Source organism: Amphiura filiformis, chromosome 5, assembly GCF_039555335.1.
Source record: "Amphiura filiformis chromosome 5, Afil_fr2py, whole genome shotgun sequence".
NCBI lineage: Eukaryota > Metazoa > Echinodermata > Ophiuroidea > Amphilepidida > Amphiuridae > Amphiura > Amphiura filiformis.
The window spans coordinates 74,022,956-74,049,097 of NC_092632.1; the positions used below are offsets into that span (position 1 = coordinate 74,022,956).

Consider the following 26,142-nt stretch of genomic DNA (forward strand, 5'->3'; position numbering starts at 1 on the left):
GTCTTTAAAGCCTTAATGTACGATCTTTTTAAATTTTTAGATTTTTCTTTTTTTCTTCTAAAATGATAATATGCAATCATTGTGAAAGTTCCCAATACATTTGGACGCGAAAAACATTGGGAATTTGCAAAGAAACAACATCATAAACTTCACCTCTATCACTCGAAACATCTCGCACTATTTAGATTAGGACAGCGAGTGCGGCCTCAGAGTTAGGCTCCTACGCGGCCAGTGTGGTTACGCTCCCTCCACATGTGGAGGGAGCGTAACCAAGCTAGTTTTGTACGAGACTACGGTTTGCGATCGTGGCCGACATAAAGTCATAATCTAAAATTATGACTTTATGTCGGACCAACAGAAAATCGTCCCGTTTTACTACAAATAGGACGAATTTGACAGTTTGCTCATAGATTTAAGTTAGAACATGTGTAAGTATTACAAATATGCCAAAAAATCGGTTTTGAAAAAAATAAAGGTAAATTCTGAAAAAAGATCGTACATTATACAGGATATGTTATAGTACATGCACCTATTCCTTTAAAATACAGAAATCTGGTGGTGCCTTTATAGCCAAAGTCATAGATATAATATGCTATAGTATACAGTATCAGAAGAGTTTGCAAGCTTTTCCAGGACCGCGGTTTTCTGAGCAAACGCATGAGGGCGGAACACAAGATTTTTGTTTAACACTATGGATGAAAATGTGTTCAGCATAAAGTTTCTTCCTGCATCTTTTATTCATCAGTCTTCCTCTGATGACGACGATGATTTGGTCTCCTGTATCCCGTCCTCTACCCTCGTCTTGAGGGCATCCATCACCTGCTTGAGATAGTCTGTCTCTTCAATTTCTTCTTGCTCTAACTGCTTGACGACCACTAAGTCAGTAAACATCACCTTGGACATCATTATCATAGCACGAGCACGGTCAAACAGACCAGCCTGCATGGTGAAAAAAATAATAAAAATGTGAAGTTAATTCTTATAATTTGAAGTTTTGGTTTCCATATAAGATCGACAGTGGTGGCAGCAGCACTTACACTTTAGAGGGAGATTGGTATATTTTGCTCCGATATTACTAGGGTCAGTGCGCGAATCGCACCAAAAATTTCAATTTCAGCACAACATGAAGATGAATTTTGCTATTTGAAGAGTCAGTGTGAAGCGCGCGAAATTTGTACAATTTCAACCTATTTTGGCCCAAAACATCGGCTGAAAAGGAAGATGCACGGGGCAATTTTAGGGGTCCTGGACCCGGACCCATCTAGCCCAATGGTAAATCCGGCCCTGTGGGTGATCAAATTGGCGACAGTGTTGCACTGGATGGGTGATCAACGAGGCGATATTGTTGTAGTGAATATATGGATAGGTGATCAATGAGGCAATAGTGTTGTAGTGAATCTATGGATGGGTGATCAATGAGGCAATAGTGTTGTAGTAAATGTATGGATAGGTGATGAGGCAATAGTGTTGTAGTGAATCTATGGATAGGTGATCAATGAGGCAATAGTGTTGTAGTGAATCTATGGATGGGTGATCAATGAGGCAATAGTGTTGTAGTGAATCTATGGATAGGTGATCAATGAGGCAATAGTGTTGCAGTGAATCTATGGATGGGTGATCAAGGAGGCAATAGTGTTGTAGTGAATATATGGATAGGTGATCAAGGAGGCAATAGTGTTGTAGTGAATTTATGGATGGGTGACCAATGAGGCAATAGTGTTGTAGTTAATGTATGGATGGGTGATCAATGAGGCAATAGTGTTGTAGTGAATTTATGGATGGGTGATCAATGAGGCAATAGTGTTGTAGTGAATCTATGGATAGGTGATCAATGAGGCAATAGTGTTGTAGTGAATTTATAGATGAGTGATCAATGAGGCAATGGTGTTGCAGTGAATCTATGGATGGGTGATCAAGGAGGCAATAGTGTTGTAGTGAATTTATGGATGGGTGATCAAGGAGGCAACAGTGTTGCAGTGAATCTATGGATGGGTGATCAAGGAGGCAATAGTGCTGTAGTGAATGTATGGATGGGTGATCAATGAGGCAATAGTGTTGTAGTGAATCTATGGATAGGTGATCAAGGAGGCAGTAGTGTTGTAGTGAATATATGGATAGGTGATCAATGAGGCAATAGTGTTGTAGTGAATTTATGGATGGGTGATCAATGAAGCAATAGTGTTGTAGTGAATCTATGGATAGGTGATCAATGAGGCAATAGTGTTGTAGTGAATTTATAGATGAGTGATCAATGAGGCAATGGTGTTGCAGTGAATCTATGGATGGGTGATCAAGGAGGCAATAGTGCTGCAGTGAATCTATGGATGGGTGATCAATGAGGCAATAGTGTTGTAGTGAATGTATGGATAGGTGATCAATGAGGCAATAGTGTTGTAGTGAATCTATGGATAGGTGATCAATGAGGCAATAGTGTTGTAGTGAATTTATAGATGAGTGATCAATGAGGCAATGGTGTTGTAGTGAATGTATGGATGGGTGATCAATGAGGCAATAGCGTTGTAGTGAATGTATGGATAGGTGATCAAGGAGGCAATAGTGTTGTAGTGAATCTATGGATGGGTGATCAAGGAGGCAATAGTGCTGCAGTGAATCTATGGATGGGTGATCAATGAGGCAATAGTGTTGTAGTGAATGTATGGATAGGTGATCAATGAGGCAATAGTGTTGTAGTGAATCTATGGATAGGTGATCAATGAGGCAATAGTGTTGTAGTGAATTTATAGATGAGTGATCAATGATGCAATGGTGTTGTAGTGAATGTATGGATGGGTGATCAATGAGGCAATAGCGTTGTAGTGAATGTATGGATAGGTGATCAAGGAGGCAATAGTGTTGTAGTGAATCTATGGATGGGTGATCAAGGAGGCACTAGTGTTGTAGTGAATGTATGGATAGGTGATCAAGGAGGCAGTAGTGTTGTAGTGAATGTATGGATGGGTGATCAAGGAGGCAATAGCGTTGTAGTGAATGTATGGATAGGTGATCAAGGAGGCAATAGTGTTGTAGTGAATTTATGGATAGGTGATCAAGGAGGCAATAGTGTTGTAGTGAATATATGGATAGGTGATCAAGGAGGCAGTAGTGTTGTAGTGAATGTATGGATGGGTGATCAATGAGGCAATAGTGTTGTAGTGAATTTATGGATGGGTGATCAAGGAGGCGATAGTGTTGTAGTGAATGTATGGATGGGTGATCAATGAGGCAATAGTGTTGTAGTGAATTTATGGATGGGTGATCAAGGAGGCAATAGTGTTGTAGTGAATGTATGGATGGGTGATCAAGGAGGCAATAGTGTTGTAGTGAATCTATGGATGGGTGATCAATGAGGCAATAGTGTTGTAGTGAATCTATGGATAGGTGATCAATGAGGCAATAGTGTTGTAGTGAATCTATGGATAGGTGATCAATGAGGCAATAGTGTTGTAGTGAATTTATAGATGAGTGACCAATGGGGCAGTAGTGTTGTAGTGAATGTATGGATGGGTGATTAAGGAGGCAGTAGTGTTGTAGTGAATGTATGGATAGGTGATCAATGAGGCAGTAGTGTTGTAGTGAATTTATGGATGGGTGATCAATGAGGCAATAGTGTTGTAGTGAATTTATGGATGGGTGATCAAGGAAGCAATAGTGTTGTAGTGAATATATGGATAGGTGATCAAGGAGGCAGTAGTGTTGTAGTGAATTTATGGATGGGTGATCAATGAGGCAATAGTGTTGTAGTGAATTTATGGATGGGTGATCAATGAGGCAATATAGTGTTGTAGTGAATTTATGGATAGGTGATCAATGAGGCAATAGTGTTGTAGTGAATTTATGGATGGATGATCAATGAGGCACTAGTGTTGCAATGAATTTATGGATGGGTGATCAATGAGGCAATAGTGTTGTAGTGAATGTATGGATGGGCGATCAATGAGGCAATATAGTATTGTAGTGAATTTATGGATAGGTGATCAATGAGGCAATAGTGTTGTAGTGAATTTATGGATGGATGATCAATGAGGCACTAGTGTTGCAATGAATTTATGGATGGGTGATCAATGAGGCAATAGTGTTGTAGTGAATGTATGGATGGGTGATCAATGAGGCAGTAGTGTTGTAGTGAATTTATGGATGGGTGATCAATGAGGCAATAATGTTGTAGTGAATATATGGATAGGTGATCAATGAGGCAGTAGTGTTGTAGTGAATCTATGGATAGGTGATCAAGGAGGCAATAGTGTTGTAGTGAATGTATGGATGGGTGATCAACGAGGCAATAGTGTTGTAGTGAATCTATGGATTGGTGATCAATGAGGCAATAGTGTTGTAGTGAATATATGGATAGGTGATCAATGAGGCAATAGTGTTGTAGTGAATGTATGGATAGGTGATCAATGAGGCAATAGTGTTGTAGTGAATCTATGGATAGGTGATCAATGAGGCAATAGTGTTGTAGTGAATGTATGGATAGGTGATCAATGAGGCAATAGTGTTGTAGTGAATGTATGGATAGGTGATCAATGAGGCAATAGTGTTGTATTGAATATATGGATGGGTGATCAATGAGGCAATAGTGTTGTAGTGAATATATGGATGGTGATCAACGAGGCGATAGTGTTGTAGTGAATGTATGGATGGGTGATCAATGAAGCAATAGTGTTGTGGTGAATATATGGATGGTGATCAACGAGGCGATAGTGTTGTAGTGAATCTATGGATAGGTGATCAATGAGGCAATAGTGTTGTAGTGAATGTATGGATGGGTGATCAACGAGGCAATAGTGTTGTAGTGAATCTATGGATGGGTGATCAATGAGGCAATAGTGTTGTAGTGAATATATGGATAGGTGATCAATGAGGCAATAGTGTTGTAGTGAATGTATGGATAGGTGATCAATGAGGCAATAGTGTTGTAGTGAATGTATTGATAGGTGATCAACGAGGCAATAGTGTTGTAGTGAATGTATGGATAGGTGATCAATGAGGCAATAGTGTTGTAGTGAATTTATGGATGGGTGATCAAGGAGGCAATAGTGTTGTAGTGAATCTATGGATAGGTGATCAATGAGGCAATAGTGTTGTAATGAATATGGATGGGTGATCAATGAGGCAATAGTGTTGTATTGAATGTATGGATGGGTGATCAATGAGGCAATAGTGTTGTATTGAATATATGGATGGGTGATCAATGAGGCAATAGTGTTGTAGTGAATCTATGGATGGGTGATCAAGGAGGCAATAGTGTTGTAGTGAATGTATGGATGGGTGACCAATGAGGCAATAGTGTTGTAGTGAATGTATGGATAGCTGATCAATGAGGCAATAGTGTTGTAGTGAATTTATGGATGGGTGACCAATGAGGCAATAGTGTTGTAGTGAATGTATGGATAGGTGATCAATGAGGCAATAGTGTTGTAGTGAATGTATGGATGGGTGATCAATGAGGCAATAGTGTTGTATTGAATATATGGATGGGTGATCAATGAGGCAATAGTGTTGTAGTGAATCTATGGATGGGTGATCAATGAGGCAATAGTGTTGTAGTGAATGTATGGATAGGTGACCAATGAGGCAATAGTGTTGTAGTGAATGTATGGATAGCTGATCAATGAGGCAATAGTGTTGTAGTGAATTTATGGATGGGTGATCAAGGCGGCAATAGTGTTGTAGTGAATTTATGGATTGGTGATCAATGAGGCAATAGTGTTGTAGTGAATGTATGGATGGGTGATCAATGAGGCAATAGTGTTGTAGTGAATGTATGGATAGGTGACCAATGAGGCAATAGTGTTGTAGTGAATGTATGGATAGGTGATCAATGAGGCAATAGTGTTGTAGTGAATCTATGGATGGGTGATCAATGAGGCAATAGTGTTGTAGTGAATTTATGGATGGTGATCAATGAGGCAATAGTGTTGTAGTGAATCTATGGATGGGTGATCAATGAGGCAATAGTGTTGTAGTGAATGTATGGATGCATGGTGATCAACGAGGTGATATAGTTGCAGTGGATTTTTGGATGGGTGATCAACGAGGCGATAGTGTTGTCATGAATTTATGGATGGGAGGTCAACGAACGAGCCGATGGTGTTGCAGTGAATTTATGGATGTGTGCCGCAAAACAATGGTTTTCACTGTAATTATTACATCTGAGGGAAGATCAACACAACGTCTTTGGATGTATATATGATCATAATATTTTTGTCTACATATATCACAAAACTTATCTCGCGCTATCTCGAGTCTCTGTTTGATTACAAAAAGAAACCGATTTCACAAATTCCGTCAGTGAAAATGACAACCATTTCCACAGTGATATGCATTTAGTTAAGCTGACATTAACAACATACAGTGAGCAGAACTCGTGCCGAAAATTGGCACAACACAATTAAATTTGTACGGAATGTTTAATTTTAGGATAATATTGTACTATCAAATATAATACATGCACATGAAACAAAATCGACCATGTTTCACTTGGGCATTGGGGTGAGGTTTATCAGTTGTGCCAATTTTCGGCACTCGACAGTTACTGATCACATGCAGAAAGTAGAAATTATACACACTCTATCAAATTGTGCGACTGTCAAGAAAAACTTTGAAAACTTGGTCGTTCGCATCAAAAGGATAATGAGACCTGCTTAAAAACTTTAAATAGTGGTATCAGTGAGATATGAAGCCTGACTAACATTTGGGCGCGGACGGCTGAACGTCGATACAGGTGATATCAGTGAGATATGAAGCCTGACTAAAAATTTGGGCACGGACGGTTGAACGTCGATACAGTGATATCAGTGGGATATGAAGCCTGACTAAAAATTTGGGCGCGGTCGGTTGAACGTCGATACAGTGGTATCAGTGAGATATGAAGCCTGACTAAAAATTTGGGCGCGGACGGCTGAACGTCGATACAGTGGTATCAGTGAGATATGAAGCCTGACTGAAAATTTGGGCGCGGCCGGTTGAACGTCGATACAATGATATCAGTGAAATATGAAGCCTGACTAAAAATTTGGGCGTGGACGCTTGAACGTCGATACAGTGATATCAGTGAGGTATGAAGCCTGACTTGGCGCGGACGGTTGAACGTCGATACAGTGATATCAGTGAGATATGAAGCCTGACTAAAAATTTGGGCGCGGTCGGTTGAACGTCGATACAGTGGTATCAGTGAGATATGAAGCCTAACTAAAAATTTGGGCGCGGACGGTTTAACGTCGATACAGTGATATCAGTGAGATATGAAGCCTGACTAAAAATTTGGACGCGGACGGTTGAACGTCGATACAGTGGTATCAGTGAGATATGAAGCCTGACTAAACATTTGGGCGGTGTCGGTTGAACGTCGATACAGTGGTATCAGTGAGATATGAAGCCTGACTAAAAATTTGGGCGCGGACGGTTGAACGTCGATAGCTGTCGATACAGTGATATCAGTGAGATATGAAGCCTGACTAAAAATTTGGGCGCGGACGGCTGAACATCGATACAGTGATATCAGTGAGGTATGAAGCCTGACTAAACATTTGGGCGCGGTCGGTTGAACGTCGATACTTACATCCAGATAATCTCTGACTTTGAGGAGTTGCTTTCTCACATTCCTGATGGAGTCGGCGATGGCCCACATACCATAGCTGGTATGGATCTGTTTGGTGCTATAATACTCGTATAATCTAGCCACATCATCATCTTTTTCCTCCCACATAGTCATCTCTGGTTCAATCCGATACAGCCGGATGCAGAATGCAGGAGCAATACGATTCACCAGAAGATGCTTATTGAAAGATGCAGGAAGGGGTTTACCAACGCGTGGAAGAAGGAGTGTATCTCGTCTCAACACGATCTGGCTCTCCTTGGTACCCTCTGCGTGACAAAGGCTAGAGTAGTTCTTCACCATCTCCCACCATCTTAATTCATCCAATGTCCCTATCCAAACATAGAAGCCCCATCGACAAGCTCTCTCCAGGACCATGTACGCTAATCGTGCCATATCAGATCGAGGATCTCGTACATCAGGCTCATACCCAGAGCTACTCTTTCGTATCATGATACCTGTAATAAACTGAAGTTCTGGTTTATGTTTTACCAGCATCACATCCACTTTAGGTTGGATTATTGTCCTACTGCGCATGTATTTCACTTTAGGATGTTCGTACTCTAAGACAACCTGGTCTAAGTCTTTATCATGCCGTGATAGTAGATAGGTCATTGTTTCGTAAAATCGTCCTTGAAAGAATCGAGCATCTTTGAGGAGCTCTTTCTTTCCCATTTCGATGTCCTGTAGGATGATGCCGTGAAGGGCGAGACAGGTGTCTTTGAGTAGCTGTTCGCTGTATGAGTAAGTGTCGCTGATGTTGGGGTACTTGGCAGCCATATCCCTGGCCTTTTTGTAGACGTCGTCACCCATGATGTCGAGCCCTGCAAAACACAAAGTAATAACTTAAAATTAATTGAGCAATGCATTGAGAGAACTTAATGTATTGTCAGCTGTCGGACGATTTAGGGATTCAAAAGTATTGTATGAAATCAACTTATTTAGTATTTATTCAAACTCTAAAAGACAAAGGTAGACGGAAAACTCAAACGGCACAAGGTTAAGGGACCTGATGAATGGGTAAAGGCCGACCCTCTTTAATGTCAAAAGATCTCCTCTTTGAATAAGTTCATCAGGACTGATATGATTAAATTAAATATCAGATTTTGTTGTACAACAAAATCTGATATTTAAGCCAAAAGATCTTTTTTCAAATGAGGTTTCCAAATAATGCAATTGTGAACGGAAAACGCTTTTTGTAAAAACAGAAAAAAGGACGAATATTATAAAACCCACGCAGTTACCCCTGCCCGAAGTCTTTACCTCCTCCCTGTCGGGATTGATATGTAAGGTGTTTAATGCCCTTTTTTGTACTTTTTAGCCCAATTTGTTGAAATTTTTTTACCCCAGCCGCCACTTGAAAGTTGCCTTTCCTCCCCAGCAAACACAAAACGTTTTCGACATCATTCGCAAAAGGTTATAAAAGGTTGTCAGAAAACGTTTAAATGTCGGGTTATATAAAGGGTACATTAATGGTATAAAACGTTTTCATAACATTAAATAACATTTGTTGGTAATTTACTGCACAGCAAACACAAATGTTTTACAGAAAACATTTAAATGTCGGGTTATATAAAGGGTATAAAAACGTTTTAATAACATTCCAAAAACATTTTTGAAAACTTGGTACAAATCATTCTAAACAGAATGTTATTTTGGGGTCGAAAAAATATTTTGCAAAAACTGCTTGCCCAAAATATTTACAATAACGTTTTTAAAATGTTTTCACGACCTTTATATAACCCGACATTTAAATGTTATTAAAACGTTTTGTAAAAACATTTTAAGAATATTTCTGTGTTTGCTGGGTGAAAATATTTTAACATAATGTTACTTAAGTGTTGACAAAATATTTGGCCAAAAATGTTTACAAAAATAGTTTACAATGACATTTCGAAAACATTTTAAAAATATTGTTGTAGTGTGTTTTCATACAAAACGTTTTAAAACGATTTCATGACCTTTATATAACCCGACATTTTAATGTTATTGAAACGTTTTTACCTAAACCAAAACCCAAAATATAACTTATGTAAAACGTTTTAAAAACGTTTTTGTGTTTGCTGGGTCCATGCCATACGTCACTGCCAAGTGAACGTGGAGGGAGGGCAAGTCAGGCTAACGATAGAGTACCGGTCACTTCAAATGGTCTTCGTGCTGTTAAGACTGACTTCATGTGTGATGTTACGTCTGTTTGTATATCGAGTACGGTATATATTTTGGTCTTGCTAGCGTTGAGCAAGTCAGTCACCCAGCTATAGACGAATCCAACGAGCCAAGTGATGATCAGAATTCAGTCAGCCATTACTGGGTCCCCGCAGCACCAAACTGTTGTTGAGACTGCCCATTATTGGGTTGATATAAGCCGCTTAAAATCGATGTTAGATTGTATTGTGCTGTAAACTGTCATCATTCTTTTGTCTACTTGTAACACGGGTGATAGAATGCAGTTTAAAATCCCATGCAAGGCCGCATCATTTCACATTTTAGGTGAGTTGCAGCCGACGGGGACCCAGCTATGGCTGCCATTGAGGTGTAGGAATGTGTGGATTTGGGTTTGTCTATAGGCATATATACGGAGTCAGGAATCATTTTATTTCATTGTTATGAAGGTTGTATAGGCATCAGCATGTGAATTAAATTGGCAATAAAGATTATGTATAATGATTTAGATCTGATGCAAAAAGTACAGATAACAATGGTCCAAGAATCGGTCCTTGGGGAACTCCAGATGATGAACAAGACAAAGAGGATTCAGACCCTGGCCTAGGTCACAACACACTGAGGCCGGCGGTTAGTAAGATCAGGGATATGATGTTGTCTCATATCCCTGGTAAGATACATGTAGTTAACAAAACAACGAAGGGCGGTCCAAAACCCAGGGTCCAAAACGCCAACATTAAAAGAGAATTGAAGTATCAACCCGGTGGCAAGATCAAAAACACAGCGCCCATATTAAATTTTGTATGATCCACGACACTGAACCAATCTTCGAAAGCCATTGCCCACTTTTCATTTCATCGTTATACGGACGACGCCCTGAATATTCAGCATCGAAGTGGTTACGTAATTCTCTTGGTTACCGGATCACGCTACTTTGGTATGCCTTCGAGTGCCATATACTTTATGTGGTGATCATTTCGATCGTGGTTCATTACTCTAGCGCGTGATCCCGTTGACATAGTAACATTACGTAACTTCGATACTGAATAATAGATTACCCGGTAATCATGTTGACCATTCAGGAACTGTTAAAAAGTTTCAGATCAGTCCCGGTCTACGACCGGTAGGCTAAGGGTAGTTTCGTTAGACGAGGACTAAGTATATCGTCTATGAAACTAATGGTCAAATACTAAACTTATAGCCTAAGTGTAATTTTGTTATAAGCAAGAATGCCGTGGCCATTTTAGTCTGACAAATGATCTATTATACTATTATAATAATACTTTGTTATGTGCAACCCTTCGTACCAATACATATTGCAAATTATATTAATTCTAGATACATGTCACTTTTAATCATTTTCTGGAAGTTTACGAATGCTACATTTTGATGCAGATAAAATCGGACATCTGGTTACCGAGTTATTAGAGCAATTTATCAATTGCTTTAAAAAAAGAAAGGTATTTGAACACTGTTTTTGCCAGTATCTCAAAAAACAACATTAGCGACGTCCAACTCATGCCCCTTGATCATGTCACATATATATAATAGTACATTAATACTTAGTTTTGCATGTTTCTATCAATTTATTTATTGAAAACTTACCTTTAATGTCAGAGATCTACGAGTATGTTATTGTTCTTCCTACAACAGTGACTCCAATAATATTATAAATATCGGAATGTATAGAATATATTTCCAACAAACTACGCAAGTATACTTATGTAAAGTATAGACCTACCTGAGTAATATTGAATATAAGGTCGTGAATAAATAATATAAAGAATTGAATTCGATAACTAATAATAGCTAATAATTGATTTTGATCAAGGTTTCCATGATATAGAGGAAGGAATGGGATGCAAAAAATGGGATCAGGTGGTTATTTCTCATAGTGTTAAAACTGATATGCTTACTGCAACATCAGTTGAACATTATATAGGAAATGGTCGTTAATACAAGTAGAAATTATTAAAATTAATATTAATTGCATCTAATAAAAAGAGATAATTTGTTCTTAATAGGCCTAGAGGTTGAAATGAATGTCGATGAAATCGGATCGATTTTTTGACCAGTGAGGCGGTACATCATGCATCATCACATAAAGGTGGCGCACGAAGTACGTCACCATCATGACCATTAAATGGGAGGGGTAATAAGGGACCCTTAAAATGGGGGGGTGTAATTTAGGATAAGGCCAATAATTGCTCTTACCGTCAATATGTCAATTTTTTTGTCTTGAGCCCGTTTTTTGTCATTTCCTAAGGGGGGTTGGGTGACTTGGGTCCCAAATATATAGGGATGTTCTTAACTTTGTTATACTCATCGTAAAAATAGGGGTCATAAAATTAATCAGATCGATAGTCCGAGGGGTCATTAGTCCAAACCCAATTAGTAGGCCTATTATAAACCCTTATTCTTACTCTAAAGCTGGTTTCATACTACCCTGCCGCTTGCCGCTAAGCGGCGTGGCGCATGCGCATTGCAGACAAACGGACACAATCAAGGCTTGTCATTGGTTGAAACGCCCTATGCTGGGGGCATAACCCTATAAACTTCCCCCAAGTTGGCCTATAACCTTGAGCTTTAACCCCCCCCCCCCCGGACTCTAACCATAACCACAACCACAACACTAAATGACTCTAATCCTAATTCTGACCTACCCCTAACATTAGCCTTCATAACCATGCATGGCTCTAAACCTAACCTAAAACGCCCTAAACCCTAATTTTAACCATTTCGGACTATGCCCTTCTAAGCACTTCCAAACGTTTTCGACATCATTCACAAAAGATTATAAAAGGTTGTCAGAAAACGTTTAATGTCGGGTTATATAAAGGGTAGGCCTATATTAAGAGTATAAAACGTTTTCATAACCTTAAAAAACATTTTTGATAATCTACTGCTCAGCAAACAAAAATGTTTTACAGAAAACGTTTAAATGTCGGGTTATATAAAGGGTATAAAACGTTTTAATAACGTTCCAAAAACATTCTTGAAAACTTGATACAAAACATTCTAAACAGAATGTTATTTGGGGGTTGAAAAAATATTTTGCGAAAAATATTTGCCCAAAATATTTTCAATAACGTTTTAAAAACGTTTTCATGACCTTTATATAACCCGACATTTAAATGTTATTAAAAGGTTTAAAATGTTTGCAAAATAAAAATAGTTTACAATAACATTTTTTGAAAACATTAAAAAATATTGTTGTAATGTGTTTTCATACAAAACGTTTTAAAACGTTATCATGACCTTTATATAACCCGATATTTTAATGTTATTAACGTTTTTATCTAAACCAAAAGCCAAAATATAACTTATTTAAAACGTTTTTAAAACGTTTTTGTGTTTGCTGGGTTATTATTATAAGCACAATTTGCCATAATGAATGAATGAAAATTCACAATTTTGAATGGGGCTTCAACTTTGTCAATATTTTTTGCCAAATCTTTCATTTCAAAAATAGGCCTACCTAAAGACAATTTTCATTACTTATTATCCTTCACTTTTAGGGAATTTATAAACAATTTTATTTTATGATTCACAATTTTGGTGCAATAATGTTTTAAATCCCATAGGCCTAGATGACAAATTAGCACTTAGCTGATTCCATAATATTAGTAAGTTGGGACAGTGTGTACCGGTATTAAATCATGAAAATCAGGTTTGAAAAAAAGAAGATGCTTTCATATTTCGTGCATTAAAATATATTATAGGCCTAAATACAGGATTAAAATTTAAATTTAAAATCCACCATAGTCCTAAATTTAATATTGTATAGGCCTATAGGTGACTTCAATTTCAAGTTCTTTCATTTTTTTAAATTTTGATTTTATATTATTTTTGATAGTCTTTTGATGTTCATGAAATAACTAGGCCTACTATATTTTTTGATAGGCCCTATTTTCATAAATATTTTGAAAAGAATATTAACAAAATTTAAATTTGAAAATTTAGATAATATATAAATGAGAGGGTGCAGATCTAAGTATTGCTGCCAAACTTGTTAAAATCCTGAAGTGAAAATCAGAAATTTGAAAACTTATCCCAGCCCAGCCTGGACAATTTGTATAGGCAATTTCACCTGACAAAATGTCCATCTGGGCAATTTCAGGTCAATTTTTCTCTCGCTCTAGCGCCCTCTTGCATAAAACCAGTCAACTTTGGCTTGATTTGTAAACATCTGACATTTCCCGTGTCATTTGGTGCACGTGCCGAATTTTGCTACCTCAGTCGCCTCAGCTAAAACAACTTGAAGAAAATCATTTAGACCAAGAAATGGCCAGTTCTAGCGGTTCAAAAGCAAATGGACATTCTGCTCCATTGCCCAGATGTGTTGAAGACCGAGAAAAACTAGAGAAACAGCGGTTTGCAGACGACAATGTTTTGACACATTCGGCAAGGGAACAGGTAAGCTTAAACATCATGATCATGATGATCATGTTTTTACTTGGTATACTTGGTAATTTAGTCCTCTTTGCCGATGGGCAGGACTCTCAGTAGATTCTTAATGGATGCCACGGTGGGTGCAGAAACAAGATTATCTGGCAAATTGTTCCAATTCTTAACCAGCCAGCAAGACTTCAGTCTTTATCATAACCATGACATCTACGGGAACTCATCCGACTGGAAACCAGTTCTCAGTGGAGCTCCACAGGGGACAGTTTTGGGTCCTCATCTCTTCCTCATGTTCATAAATGACATCCATGAAAACATCTCTAGTACCACCCGCTTATTTGCTGATGATTGCCTGGTTTACAACAACATCAAGTCAGCTGAAGATGAACACCAGCTACAAGCAGATTTAGACAAAATGGTTGAGTGGGCCCAAACATGGGGCATGAGATTTAATCCATCAAAGTGTAAAACCATGAGGATCACCCGCAAGAGGAATCCAGAACCTTGCAACTACTCCATGATGGGAGTCGACCTAGAGGAGACGAATAATACCCAGTATTTAGGTGTCCACTTCCAGCATGTCCAGCGTGATCTTCGTTGGAACAAACAGACAGAGTATGCTACATCAAAAGCAACCAGGGTGCTTAACTTCATCAGAAGAAATTTTTATCACTGTGCTCCATCTGTCAAGGAAAAATTGTACTTGACGCTCGTTAGACCCCACTTAGACTATGCCACAGCTTCTTGGGACCCCTTTACCAAGAAGAACATTGACACCATTGAAAGAGTCCAGAAGAGGGCTGCAAGATTTGTGTCCAACACTTATGGGCAAGACACCAGCATCACTGCCATCCTGAAAGAATTGAATTGGTCCTCGCTTCAGGAAAGAAGGAAGTGCCATCGGCTTACCTGCTTTTATAAGATCCTGAATGGCCACCTGGAGATTAAGCACTCCGACCACATCAAGCCCAAAACAACCAGACCCAGAAGAGGACACTCACAGCAATTCCAGCAGCAACACACAAACACAGATGCAAATGCAAACTCATTCTTCATCCGAACCACCAGGGAATGGAACAGACTCCTCCATACCACAGTAGACCAGCCTTCACCAATGACCTTCAAAACAGCTCTCAAATCCGACCCTGCAATTCACATCAATTAGACAACTCTCTCCGACCTCCAGTTAAAACTCTTTTTGGAGTATTCAGGAGGAAGAACTACCAAGTACCAAGTACGGACCATAGTAGATTCTATGGTCATGATGGTTAGTGCCGTACTATTACGCTGACTTTCGTATTCGGCGAGGAGGAGGATTTCGACCTCCTCGTTTGTTTACAAACAGAGAGGTAGACAAAGGGGCCTGTCAAACCTGTTCCGCTTGTCCAAATACTCAAGTATCAAAACTTAAGGATGGTCCACAATAGAGACTAAATCAGTGATTCACGCTAGTTCACCACTTAAACTTGTATGGCTCAAAATTCGGACCGCTCGCCATTAAGTTTGCTGCTTTCTGTGTTTTGAAATTTGTTGATGTTTTAACGATCCCCGATTCCCGGTCGATTATTTTAGCTGTGTCACATCACATGCATGACGCTGGTGGGTACCAACCAAACTTCAGAAAAAAAAAAACCTCGATCGCCGATAACGATGTGATATGGGACTTAAGCTGGTTTCATACTTTCTGCCGCTTGTCGCTGAGCGGCATGCCGCTTGTACTTTTCTGCAAGCGGAGCGGCACACCGCTAAGCGGTAGCGAGCGGCATGACTCTGAAAGCTACTCTTGCCGCTCAGCACCGCTCCAAAATCGTATTTTGTTCTCGTACGTCAGAGCGGCACCGCTCCGAGTTGACTTGAATTCCTGTTGCTATTGTAAGACCTACAGTTCTGATATTGTGGTTGTATATAGCTAAGACATAGGGCTAATTAGGTCATCCCTAACCTTAAAATTAACATCGCTAGGCTGGTGAGGACAAAAATAGGGTGAACACTCCCCGCTCTCCCCTACGTCTGAAGTTGTAATTCTGTGTTATTGATTGCAAAGATCATAGATTTTTATTCCAGATTTGAATTCTGTACTTTCACAAGGGTGCAGAATTCTGTGAAAATTTTTTTTTTTAAATTACAAGCCTCATTTCCCCAAAACAGGGAGGGTGGGAGAAGTACTCAGTGCATAAAGCCAATGCATTACTTTGCACTGCAGTCTTAGACACTTGAGAATGTTCCTGAAATCTTATTGGTTCTTAGCCATGTGTTATGACTAGTCCTGCCAGCAAGACTTCAGTCTTTATCATAAACATAATGACATCTACAGACCTGAAGTCTTGCAGCGGTGCATAGGGATGCACTGTACGTTTAAGAAATCCAAACTTCAAGCATCAAGAAATATACCTTGCATTTGTCAGTTTTACCTCAGAGATGTTGTAGACCCTCTCTACACAGTGTAGAAACATCACAAGGAGAATGGTGCTCAATATGATAAATCCAAATCATGAAAATTAAAAAGTTTTGCAGAGCAATATTTTGACCACTTTTGCACTATTTTAAGTAAATTACTCCCCATGAAGATTGCAGGTTTTGCCAACTCAGGGAATGTTGAACTCACCCAAAAGATGAGATCAATGTTGATAAATTACCTCAACTTTGTATAGTACATGTATATATAGACTGAGAGTACTGAATTAAGAGAGGCGCTACATCGATCGCTCAAGTGAGGACAGCGTGAGCTCGATACCTGTATAAGAGTCTGTTCGTCACGCCACAAATCCTGAAAGGTGATTTTGAATATGTAATGATATGAATGAGCTATTACAGGGTTGCCAAACCCGCGATTTGGGCGCCCAATGGGCGATTTTCAACTTCCGTCCGCGACAAAGAAAGTGCTCCAGCGATTTAGCGAAATTTGGGCTACTTTGAAAATCTCACCCTTGAAATGTATTAAATGTTGGGCGATTTGTGACAAAGCCGACTTCAAAACTTATTTTTTATCATGATTGCCAATTCTTTCAATGGTCATTCAACAAAAGCACCAAACAACTAATTCAATAAGCAACTAGTTACAAAACACTCTGTGGTCAGTGTGCTTCCCATAACAATGGCACGCACAGGGAGGGGGCTGGTTAATCGCATCACATGTTGTTGCTAAAGACCACTTGAGATGGAGGATTATCCTTAGAATATTCCCATCTAAATACTCACAAGCGGTTCAAGACGACTTAAGTTGCTTCTTAGTGTCAGCGGGGTGCCAAGTTTGAAGTTTCTACATCAACATAAGGTTTTTTTCCCGTTGGCGGTTCTTTTGAAATAAAAATGTGTAAACACCTAGTACCGATATCCGCACATTTTCTTTTGAAGCGGCATGATGATCAAAAGTACCAGCCGTTTTGAATTTGATTAAAAATAGTAGGCCTACATGCACTGCGTTGTTATCAGTCAGCTGAAGGAATTTTTTTTTTTTAAAATAATTTTTGTTCTTTTGTTTATCATTTGTTTCAGCATTTCCCCAAAATTAAAAAGATAGTGCAGATCCCCGTCAAAAGTCAACTTTTTTTTCCTTGCAGTTTATTTTTTTCTTAAATTTTCAATTTGCAGTTTAAACATTTTTTTTTTCAATTTTGTTAGTTTTTTGTAATTTATTTCAAAAAATTCACAAATAAATTTTCCTTACAGTAGGCCTAAGCCTATAACAAAAATCAAGTTTTTGTTAGTTTTTTATAATTTATTTCAGCATTAAAAACAATAGAAAGAAAGGGGTGTAGACCCCCCAGCCGTCTTTTAATTTTTCTTTTTTTTTTAAAACTTTTTTCATTTTTTTTTTAAAAATAATTTATTTCAGCTTTTCCCAAAACTTCCAAAATAAAGGGGGTGTAGAACCCCTCAAATTTTTCTTCAGCTTTTTTTTTTTTATTATTTTTTTTTATAATTTTTTTTTTTTTTTTTTTTTTAGAATTTATTTCAGCATTTTCCAAAAATTTCAAAATAAAACGGGGGTGTAGAACCCCCCCTAAATCGACTTTAAAATTTTGGGCGATTTTTTGGCTATTTGGGCGACATTTCACGGCTAATACCCGCGACTTGGACTGAAAAGTTTTGGCAACCCTGGAGCTATGATGTGACGTAGCTACGAAAAGGCGCTGTCATTGGATGTATGTGGTTCATTTTCCTATGAGTTATTGTTGTTGTTGTTTTAAATGTTTATTTTTTTTGTCTTTTATATGAACGCACCGCCAATTAAGGCGTGTGCCACTGATATAGGCCTAAAAGCGTCCGTTCAAATAAATAATTAAAATAAAATATGCCCATATTGTTGTTGTTGGGCAGACGTCATGCTCTCTGCGAACGGTACAAAAAGGTGACTAATAGAAATATATTACGGGACTTGGCAGCAGACAGATTGCGCTGTCCTCTGACCCTGAGTGTTTGTCACGTTGACCTAGATAAACACGTACAAGCAAGGGGATGCGACTGTGCCACAGGTTTTGTCTCCGGAATCGGTATAGGCAATTTGTACAGAGTGCCGCTAGCCTGATATAGACTGCGGAACTCAGTCCTCAATGATAGTCAGTCATTTATCTTTTGGTCGTTATATGACTATCATTTGAGGGACTGAGTTGTTATAATATATCTTCCGACTTCCGAGGTGCAATTTCAGACAATAGCTGGGGATTAGTGGGGCAGAGGTTATCTATTGAATCCTTTCATGACCACTGAAGCATAGTCAAGTCTGCCAAGGACACTCGGCACAAATTGAAAGACCACACGACACACGACACCAATTTGGTGTTTGTTATGACACCAATTTGGTGTTTGTTATATGCTCCTCGAAATTAGTACCTTACGGTCTATGTCTGATGTATATACTTTGAGTATAGTACAATGGGATTAAAATCATCTACCCACACCCAAACCCTGGTACAATGGAGCCTTGGAGCCCAAAATGAGCCTACATATTGCGATGTTTCTCAACTGTAACTCAATATCTAATATTAAATGTCCCAATGATAAATGAAGATAGTGAGTTACAATTACTGGAAGTAGTGTTATGACACGATATAACAACATGGTTCAGCACATGCGCGTTGACTGAACCAATTGGAGGCGCATAGAAACAACGGGACTGATAGATTGTAAGCCCTAGGTACATGTAATTCCTTGTAAAATGTAGGATTTAATTTGATTAAAATTTGTTATACTTATGATATTTGTATCTGAATTATAGTGTTTAAGAATGAGAATAAAGGTACTGTTTTTAGCTACTGTCGTGCATCTGTTGTCTCATAGAACACGGGCGTCACAACATCAATATTTTTGGTATAAAATAACTCGGCTTTGCCTTGTTGTTTTACTGAGATGATAGATGCACGACAGCGGCTGTAAATAATACCTTTATTCTCTAAATATCAGCTATTCATGTACCGTAAAACCACGTCTACAAGCATATAGTGTGCTTCTGATGAAAGCTATATTAATCCAGTCGCCATTATGGAGTTTGAGCAAATAAATTACGGATCCAAGCATATACAAACAAGTATTATTTTAAGACCGATCTATTGTATTGGTATATTAACGCTTGCTTTGAATTAATTAAGCTTTTATAAAAACACTATATATGCTTGTAGACGGGGTTTTACGGTACTCTTAATCACAAGAAAGGCTATTGTTAACGGCAAAGCTTGTGGACACAGTGATGTAAACCTAAAACTAACACGGAAAAACAGTGGCATGATCGACGGGAATTATATAAATAAACATTATTTTTCATCAGGTTCGCCGTCGCAAATAATAAAGGAGACAAGGAGAAAAAGTGATCCCGCCGGGAATCGAACCCAGGACCTCAGGTTTACGAGACCCACGCCTTAACCACTTGGCCACGGGAGCTTCATGATTAGGCTGGTTGAAATTCGAACCCATAAGCGGTCACTTAAACTTATCTCCTCCCGCAAATAGCCCATAGTAGCTAGGGCCGTAAATGCGAGAAATAAATTGCCATCCTCCCTGTGAGGAAATATAACACGGAAAAACAGTGGCATGATCGTGAAATTATATAAATAAACATTATTTTTCATCAGGTTCGCCGTCGCAAATAATAAAGGAGACAAGGAGAAAAAGTGATCCCGCCCGGGAATCGAACCCAGGACCTCATGTTTACGAGACCTACGCCTTAACCACTTGGCCACAGGAGCTTCATGATTAGCCTGGTTGAAATTCGAACCCATAAGCGGTCACTTCGAACCCATAAACCTAAAACTGTTGCAAAAAATAAGCAGAGTGGTATTTGTTTTTCTTTTGCAGGAAATAGTTGAAGACAATGTGATGGAAATGTTTGAGATATTCTTGGACAAATATCAGGAGTTAACATTAGAGAAGAAAAGGTAAGTAAAATTGCTACTGAGGATGACTAACACATTTCATCGTTTTCTCATAAACAACTGCCATGCATATCAAAGAAACCAGGAGATCAAACAGATAGGAATGGAGGAAAGTTTTTCAGAACTACAGGATAACTTGCCTGGGTAATTAATAACCACCATAATGAGCACATTACTAAGTATCCTAATTCCAGAAGAATATGTCCCAGCACTATTTTGTTGGAATTAAAAAATATTTTCTTAAATTGTTTTTACCAAATCAAACAGTTTAATCCTAATCCTTTACTTAGTTCTAACTTGCCATGAAAGTCAAATTTGAATATTTTTGCATTTAGGGAAAATGGGATTGATTGATTGATTGATTGATTGATTGATTGATTGATTGTAATGTAATCGCTTTAACAGTGACTTGAGATGCATTGCTTATGTTGTAGCTTCAGCCCATGTTTGGATCGTGAGAAACACCTTGCCTATCTGAAGAAAGGTTTAATCCAGCTTTCATCATCTTATGAGTGCCTAGACGCTAGTAGACCTTGGCTTTGCTACTGGATAGTACACTCCATCAAACTACTCGATGTAGACATACCAGAAGAAATTGCAGCCCAGTAAGTATTGACAATTTGGTTTTTAAAGGGCATTTTGTGATCCAGAGCCTCGCGGTCCTCTCCCCCACACTTTTCTAAACAAGGGTTGAGATTATACCATTGGAAACCTCTGGCTTTGTAATGTTTGTGTGCAACACATTTCATGTAGATTCATTTGCCTGGTAAAAATATCGTCAAATTTGTATGTAAGTTGTGTTTAACAGAACAAAAATTAAAACAGTGTGGCCTAGGGGTTGCAAATGAAGCATGTATAGCCTATGTTATACATAACTTGCAAAAATGCAAAATTTGAATCAACTGAAATTTTGGGAATCGTTTTTTTATGTGGATATCTACTGAAACATACGGTAAAGCAGGGACCATATATTATGGTCCCTGTGTAAACAGGATGCTAGAATCATGAAATATTTCTTAGCTTACAGTTTGTTGATAATTGATTTGGATTAAAACGGGTGTAAAAAGAAGTCGTGTTGAAAGGCAGTCAAAATGAGTAAAAATAAGTGTGTACAATGGTTGAATCCGCACAGCACTTGTGTAACAAATTATGCGAGTGATAAAGAGCTATAGCAAAATCTTGCCATCGTTGAAAGATTTGTAAAATATCAGCTAGGGTTAAGTTTGATTAGCGGTTGCATATGAAGCATGTAGATATGTCAAGAAGCACTTGTGTTATGTACATGTATGTAGGGGAGAGTGGGGTAAGTTGAGCCAAGGGGTAAGTTGAGCCACCCCCTCTAGAAAGAAAATTAAAAACTTATCTTACTTTGCAGTTCCACTTATTTGTATATGACATAACAGAGGCTTCTCAAGTGTAATATGGAATCACTTGCTCATAGGGTAAGAAAGCTGCATTAGAAAGTTCATTTTTTGCACTTTTGTTGAACTTTTGGCAAAAACCAATTTTTTTCATGTTTCACCCAGAAAGAAAAAGGCTAAAATGATAACATTCTGGGTATTGAGGATGTGATATATGAACACTATTTTAGGAAACTATTTACAACTGTAACAAGTTTTAGTCAGGCGGAAGGCTTGGTTGTTGACAAAAAGGGCCACATGGGGTAAGTTGAGCCACAGGCCATGGGGCAAGTTGAGCATAGGAAAAACCTGCAGAAATTTCCCCAATTTTTTTTATAAAAGTAAAATCTTGTCAGAAATTACTTGTATGCAATATTTAGATCAAACTACTTCTATATCAAACTATTTTTTTAAATAAATACCTGAAAACAACAATTAAAAAAAAGGCCAAATTGAATTTCACAGCTATGGCATATACTGTGCATTTCTATGGTGGCTCAACTTGCCCCTGCGATTGGCTCAACTTACCCCACCGTTAGTAAGTTGGGCCAATTTGCAAATGATTTTTGAAGTCTCACTGTGAGAAAGTGCAAAATATTGATTACAATTGTGTGGTATCATAACCAAGTAAACATACATATGTTTCATTTGTAACACTGCATTTGGGTCCTGCTTTATTTACTTGAGCGTAGGGAAAGTAAATGTAAAAAGTGGCTCAACTTACCCCACTCTCCCCTACATCAGACTTGCTTTTTGATAGAAGAATTCAAAACTTCTTAATTAAACACACTGCATTGGTTTTGAAAGTGGTAATTTGTATGGATTCTTTTACCATTTCCAAAGCTGGGACCATCATGGAGTCAATCATGGACATGCTGAACGATTTACAATGAGCTAAAGAATCTGTGGGCAAATTTCCTATAGCCCCGTGTACTGTGAGGCCTGCAGCAGTCTCTGTGCACCCTACAGATTGTCTCTGATCATAGTACATGCATGTTCTCCGTAGGCACAAATTTCACAAAACATGGCCGTGAACTTGCCATTTCATGTTCATGTGTAAATACATTGCAAATTATTTTGGATCAAAAGTCTCTGTATGTTTTAGATTATACATGTTAAATATAATTCTAAATTGTAAAGTTTGCTTTTGTTTGTTTCCTATTTTCAGTGTAATACAGTTCCTAGCCAAATGCCAATGTCCAGATGGTGGATTTGGTGGTAAGTCACTATGGGCTATTCCATTTACCGTATTGGTCCGAGTATAGTCCCACCCGTTTTTTATGTGAAAATTTTTCACAATTGTGAGGTTGGATTATACTCGAATTTCCAAAAAAAAAAAAAAAAAAAAAAATTATTTTTTTTTTTTTTTAAGTTTTTCGGTTTTGGAGTGTCCCTGGACCTAGACCTAGATGCTAGGATCATTCATGGTTGACCTAAAAAAAAAAAAAAAAAAATTCAAGATATTTTGTATTTTAATATGAAAATTGATAATTTGTATTCATGTCATACTCTATTAATGATTTCAAAATGCATTGAATTTGAATGCATTTTGAAATCATTAATAGAGTATGACATGAAAACAAAGTATCAATTTTCATATTAAAAATACAAAATATCTTGAAATTTTTTTTTTTTTTTTTTTTTTTAGGTCAACCCTGAATGATCCTAGCATCTAGGTCTAGGTCCAGGGACACTCCAAAATCGGAAAAAAAATAAACTTAAAAAAAATTTTTTTTTTTTTTTTTTACAATTTCTGAAATTTTTCGAAAAATGGGGGGTGGGATTATACTCGAACATGGGACTATACTCGGACCATTACGGTAAATCCATACTACCCCTGTGGAAGATTTAGCTAAAGTCTTCCACAAGGGGAGTATAAGTTTTGAATAGAATACACAATTGGGTAACTTCCATTTGGAATGCTCACTCCAGTTGTGGAACATAGGTAAAGCAGAGGGAGTATGGATTTCAAAATGATTAACTCAGACCAGTTACATTTGAAAAACATACTCTCCTTGTGGAAGATATTTCCAAAATCTTCTACAGGGGTAGTGTGGCTTTTAAATGGAATAGCCCAATATTGTATATGTATCGTCATGTGGAGGCTTCATAAAAAACTTTACAATACACCGATTAGATTTACCATTCATAAACTTAAAAAAATAAGAATTTTTTATACAGGAGTTGTTTGCAATCACAGCAGCTGAAAGGAGTATCCCATCATGCATTGCAGTATATCTGAATGCCCCATAGCAAATGTATACAAAATATAAACAAGAGCCGCTTAGATATTGAGAGCTATTGATAGATTCACAATACTCTAGGGTTGATATTTTTTCAAACAAAAGTCTAAGCTTCCCTGATTTAAGTGAGTAATTGAAAGTTGAAGTGTGAGATTTTGTGTACATTTTCTATGGCACATTCAGTTCCATTATGGTACTGCAAAGCATAATGGGATACTCCCTTCAGCTGCTGTGGTTTGCAACCAAGGAAGATATCTTCTGGACTTTATAGGAAGGATCTTTGATAGTGCATGGATAGATGGTACATTACGAATGCATTGTTACCGTGTGCGTAATTGATAAAAGTGGTACTTTTTTTCCTGATAAAATGGATTCTGTCATAAATAGCAATGTATAAATGCTTGACCAAATATGCAAGTATCGAAAAGGAAGTCACATGCAAGCGCCTACCTGAGAAAGCGTACAAGGGAGGTTTGTCGACACTCTTGCAGCGCGACTGTAAAAAAGCATTGACGTCACGATAGAACTTCAGACAAACCAAAGAATAGGCATTTCTAATAAACTGAATAAATTTGCTAGTATTAATGTACCTGCTTATATCGAGTCACTATTCAAAATGCCTAATACGACAAGTGCATATTTTTCAGGTGGTCCTTACCAGTATCCTCATCTGGCTCCAACATATGCTGCTATCTTAGCACTCGCTGAAATAGGAACAGAAGACGCCTACTGTGTGGTGAATAGGTAAGCTAATATCCCTGTTGTACTTTATGTATGCCAATATGTGTGGTCTTGTTTGTTGCCTAAGTTCCTGCCGCTTCTTGCAAGGACTTTAGGACCTCATAGACAGAGTAAAAGTTAGACTACCCCGTAGTCCACTTGCCCATTCTGCATATACTCTGGGTATTGTATTTGAGCTTAAAACTCTGATTTAATTAATGTGTGCACTATTGATAGATTTTCACATCTGATCTTTTTAGTCACCCTACACCTTCTGTTTGTTAGATCCCCAAGTGGACTACTGACATTGGATTGCGGTCAGAGATGCTTAACACGGCTGTCTATGAGCTTCTATGGATGAGTTTGTCGGAAATCTGGCCTACTAAAATTGGCCATGATGTAATGCATCTTTAAATGGATCTGGCTTGTGATTGGTCGCCCAGATCTCGTTATGGTTTAAATCCTCCGAGTACCTATCATTACCCTTAATAACTACATGGTACACAAGTCTGCCGCCATTGTGTGGTGTAATTGCATGAACGCGTCACTAAGTGCATGAGCGCGTATTGTATTTGCTTGCGGTTAAATTTGATTGATAAACAAGTGTGATTGACAGTGTGAGTGTCAGGGACTTTGCCCACTCAAAATCGCGTTTAAAATTGGAAGTCCATAGTCTAAGTAAAAGTAAGCAATAAAGAATTTGGGCTACGTCTCACTGTTAAGATAACAACAACAATGTGGAGGGATGTGGAGGGATGTTGATCAACAGGTGAAGGTGGATGGGGAAGTTGTGGAACAAGTTGACACTTTCAACTTTCTGGGATCACTCATAGACAATACAAGGGGCAGTTCTCAGGAAATCAAAAGACCCTTGCCATGGCAAGAACATCTGCAATAATTGCTTTGACAGATATGTGGAAAGACACTAGATGTTTCCAAAGCTACTAAGATTCACATGATGGATGCTCTTGTTTTCCCGATTGCCTTGTATGGCTGTGAAACTTGGGCGGTTGGAATGGCAGATATGAAAAAGATCTTGGCTTTTGAAATGTGGTGCTTGCGGAAGATGCTCAGAATATTGTGGAAGGAACATAAGTTCACTAAATTTGTTAGAAATCAAATTGGATAACATGCTATTTGCCAAAAAATAAAACGCTTCAAATTGCAGTATTTTGGCCACATTTCTAGACGAGATGGCGACAACATTGAGAAGATAATTATACAAGGTCACATATATATATTGCTAT

The 26,142-nt window shown here is 38.2% G+C and overlaps 2 protein-coding genes across 2 annotated transcripts in view; one reads left to right on the forward strand and one right to left on the reverse strand.

Moving 5' to 3' along the window:
- Nucleotides 1–575: 575 nt before the first annotated feature.
- LOC140151971 (uncharacterized) lies at nt 576–11,474 on the reverse strand. Its single transcript, XM_072174272.1, has 3 exons — nt 11,366–11,474; nt 7,562–8,421; nt 576–939 (listed from the first exon to the last, which is right to left on the reverse strand). The coding sequence occupies exons 2-3, from the start codon at nt 8,408–8,410 to the stop codon at nt 742–744; spliced, it is 1,047 nt and encodes a 348-aa protein (XP_072030373.1). The 5' UTR covers nt 8,411–8,421; nt 11,366–11,474; the 3' UTR covers nt 576–741.
- Nucleotides 11,475–13,940: 2,466 nt separating this feature from the next.
- Nucleotides 13,941–26,142, forward strand: part of LOC140153687 (protein farnesyltransferase subunit beta-like) — a 31,684-nt gene continuing 19,482 nt past the window's right edge. The window contains exons 1-5 of the mRNA XM_072176508.1: nt 13,941–14,176; nt 20,456–20,535; nt 20,967–21,137; nt 23,101–23,150; nt 24,823–24,919. Of these exons, the coding sequence (XP_072032609.1) occupies nt 14,045–14,176; nt 20,456–20,535; nt 20,967–21,137; nt 23,101–23,150; nt 24,823–24,919 (530 nt within the window). The 5' untranslated portion in view covers nt 13,941–14,044. The remainder of the gene's footprint in view (nt 14,177–20,455; nt 20,536–20,966; nt 21,138–23,100; nt 23,151–24,822; nt 24,920–26,142) is intronic.

Bases quoted from the DNA above. Each gene is read 5' to 3' on its own strand.
- LOC140151971 (XM_072174272.1), bottom strand. From the start codon at position 8,410: ATGGGTGACGACGTCTACAAAAAGGCCAGGGATATGGCTGCCAAGTAC. The intron at 940-7,561 runs GTAAGTATCGAC...TTCACCATGCAG, and splicing joins AAGTCAGAGATTATCTGGAT to GCTGGTCTGTTTGACCGTGC.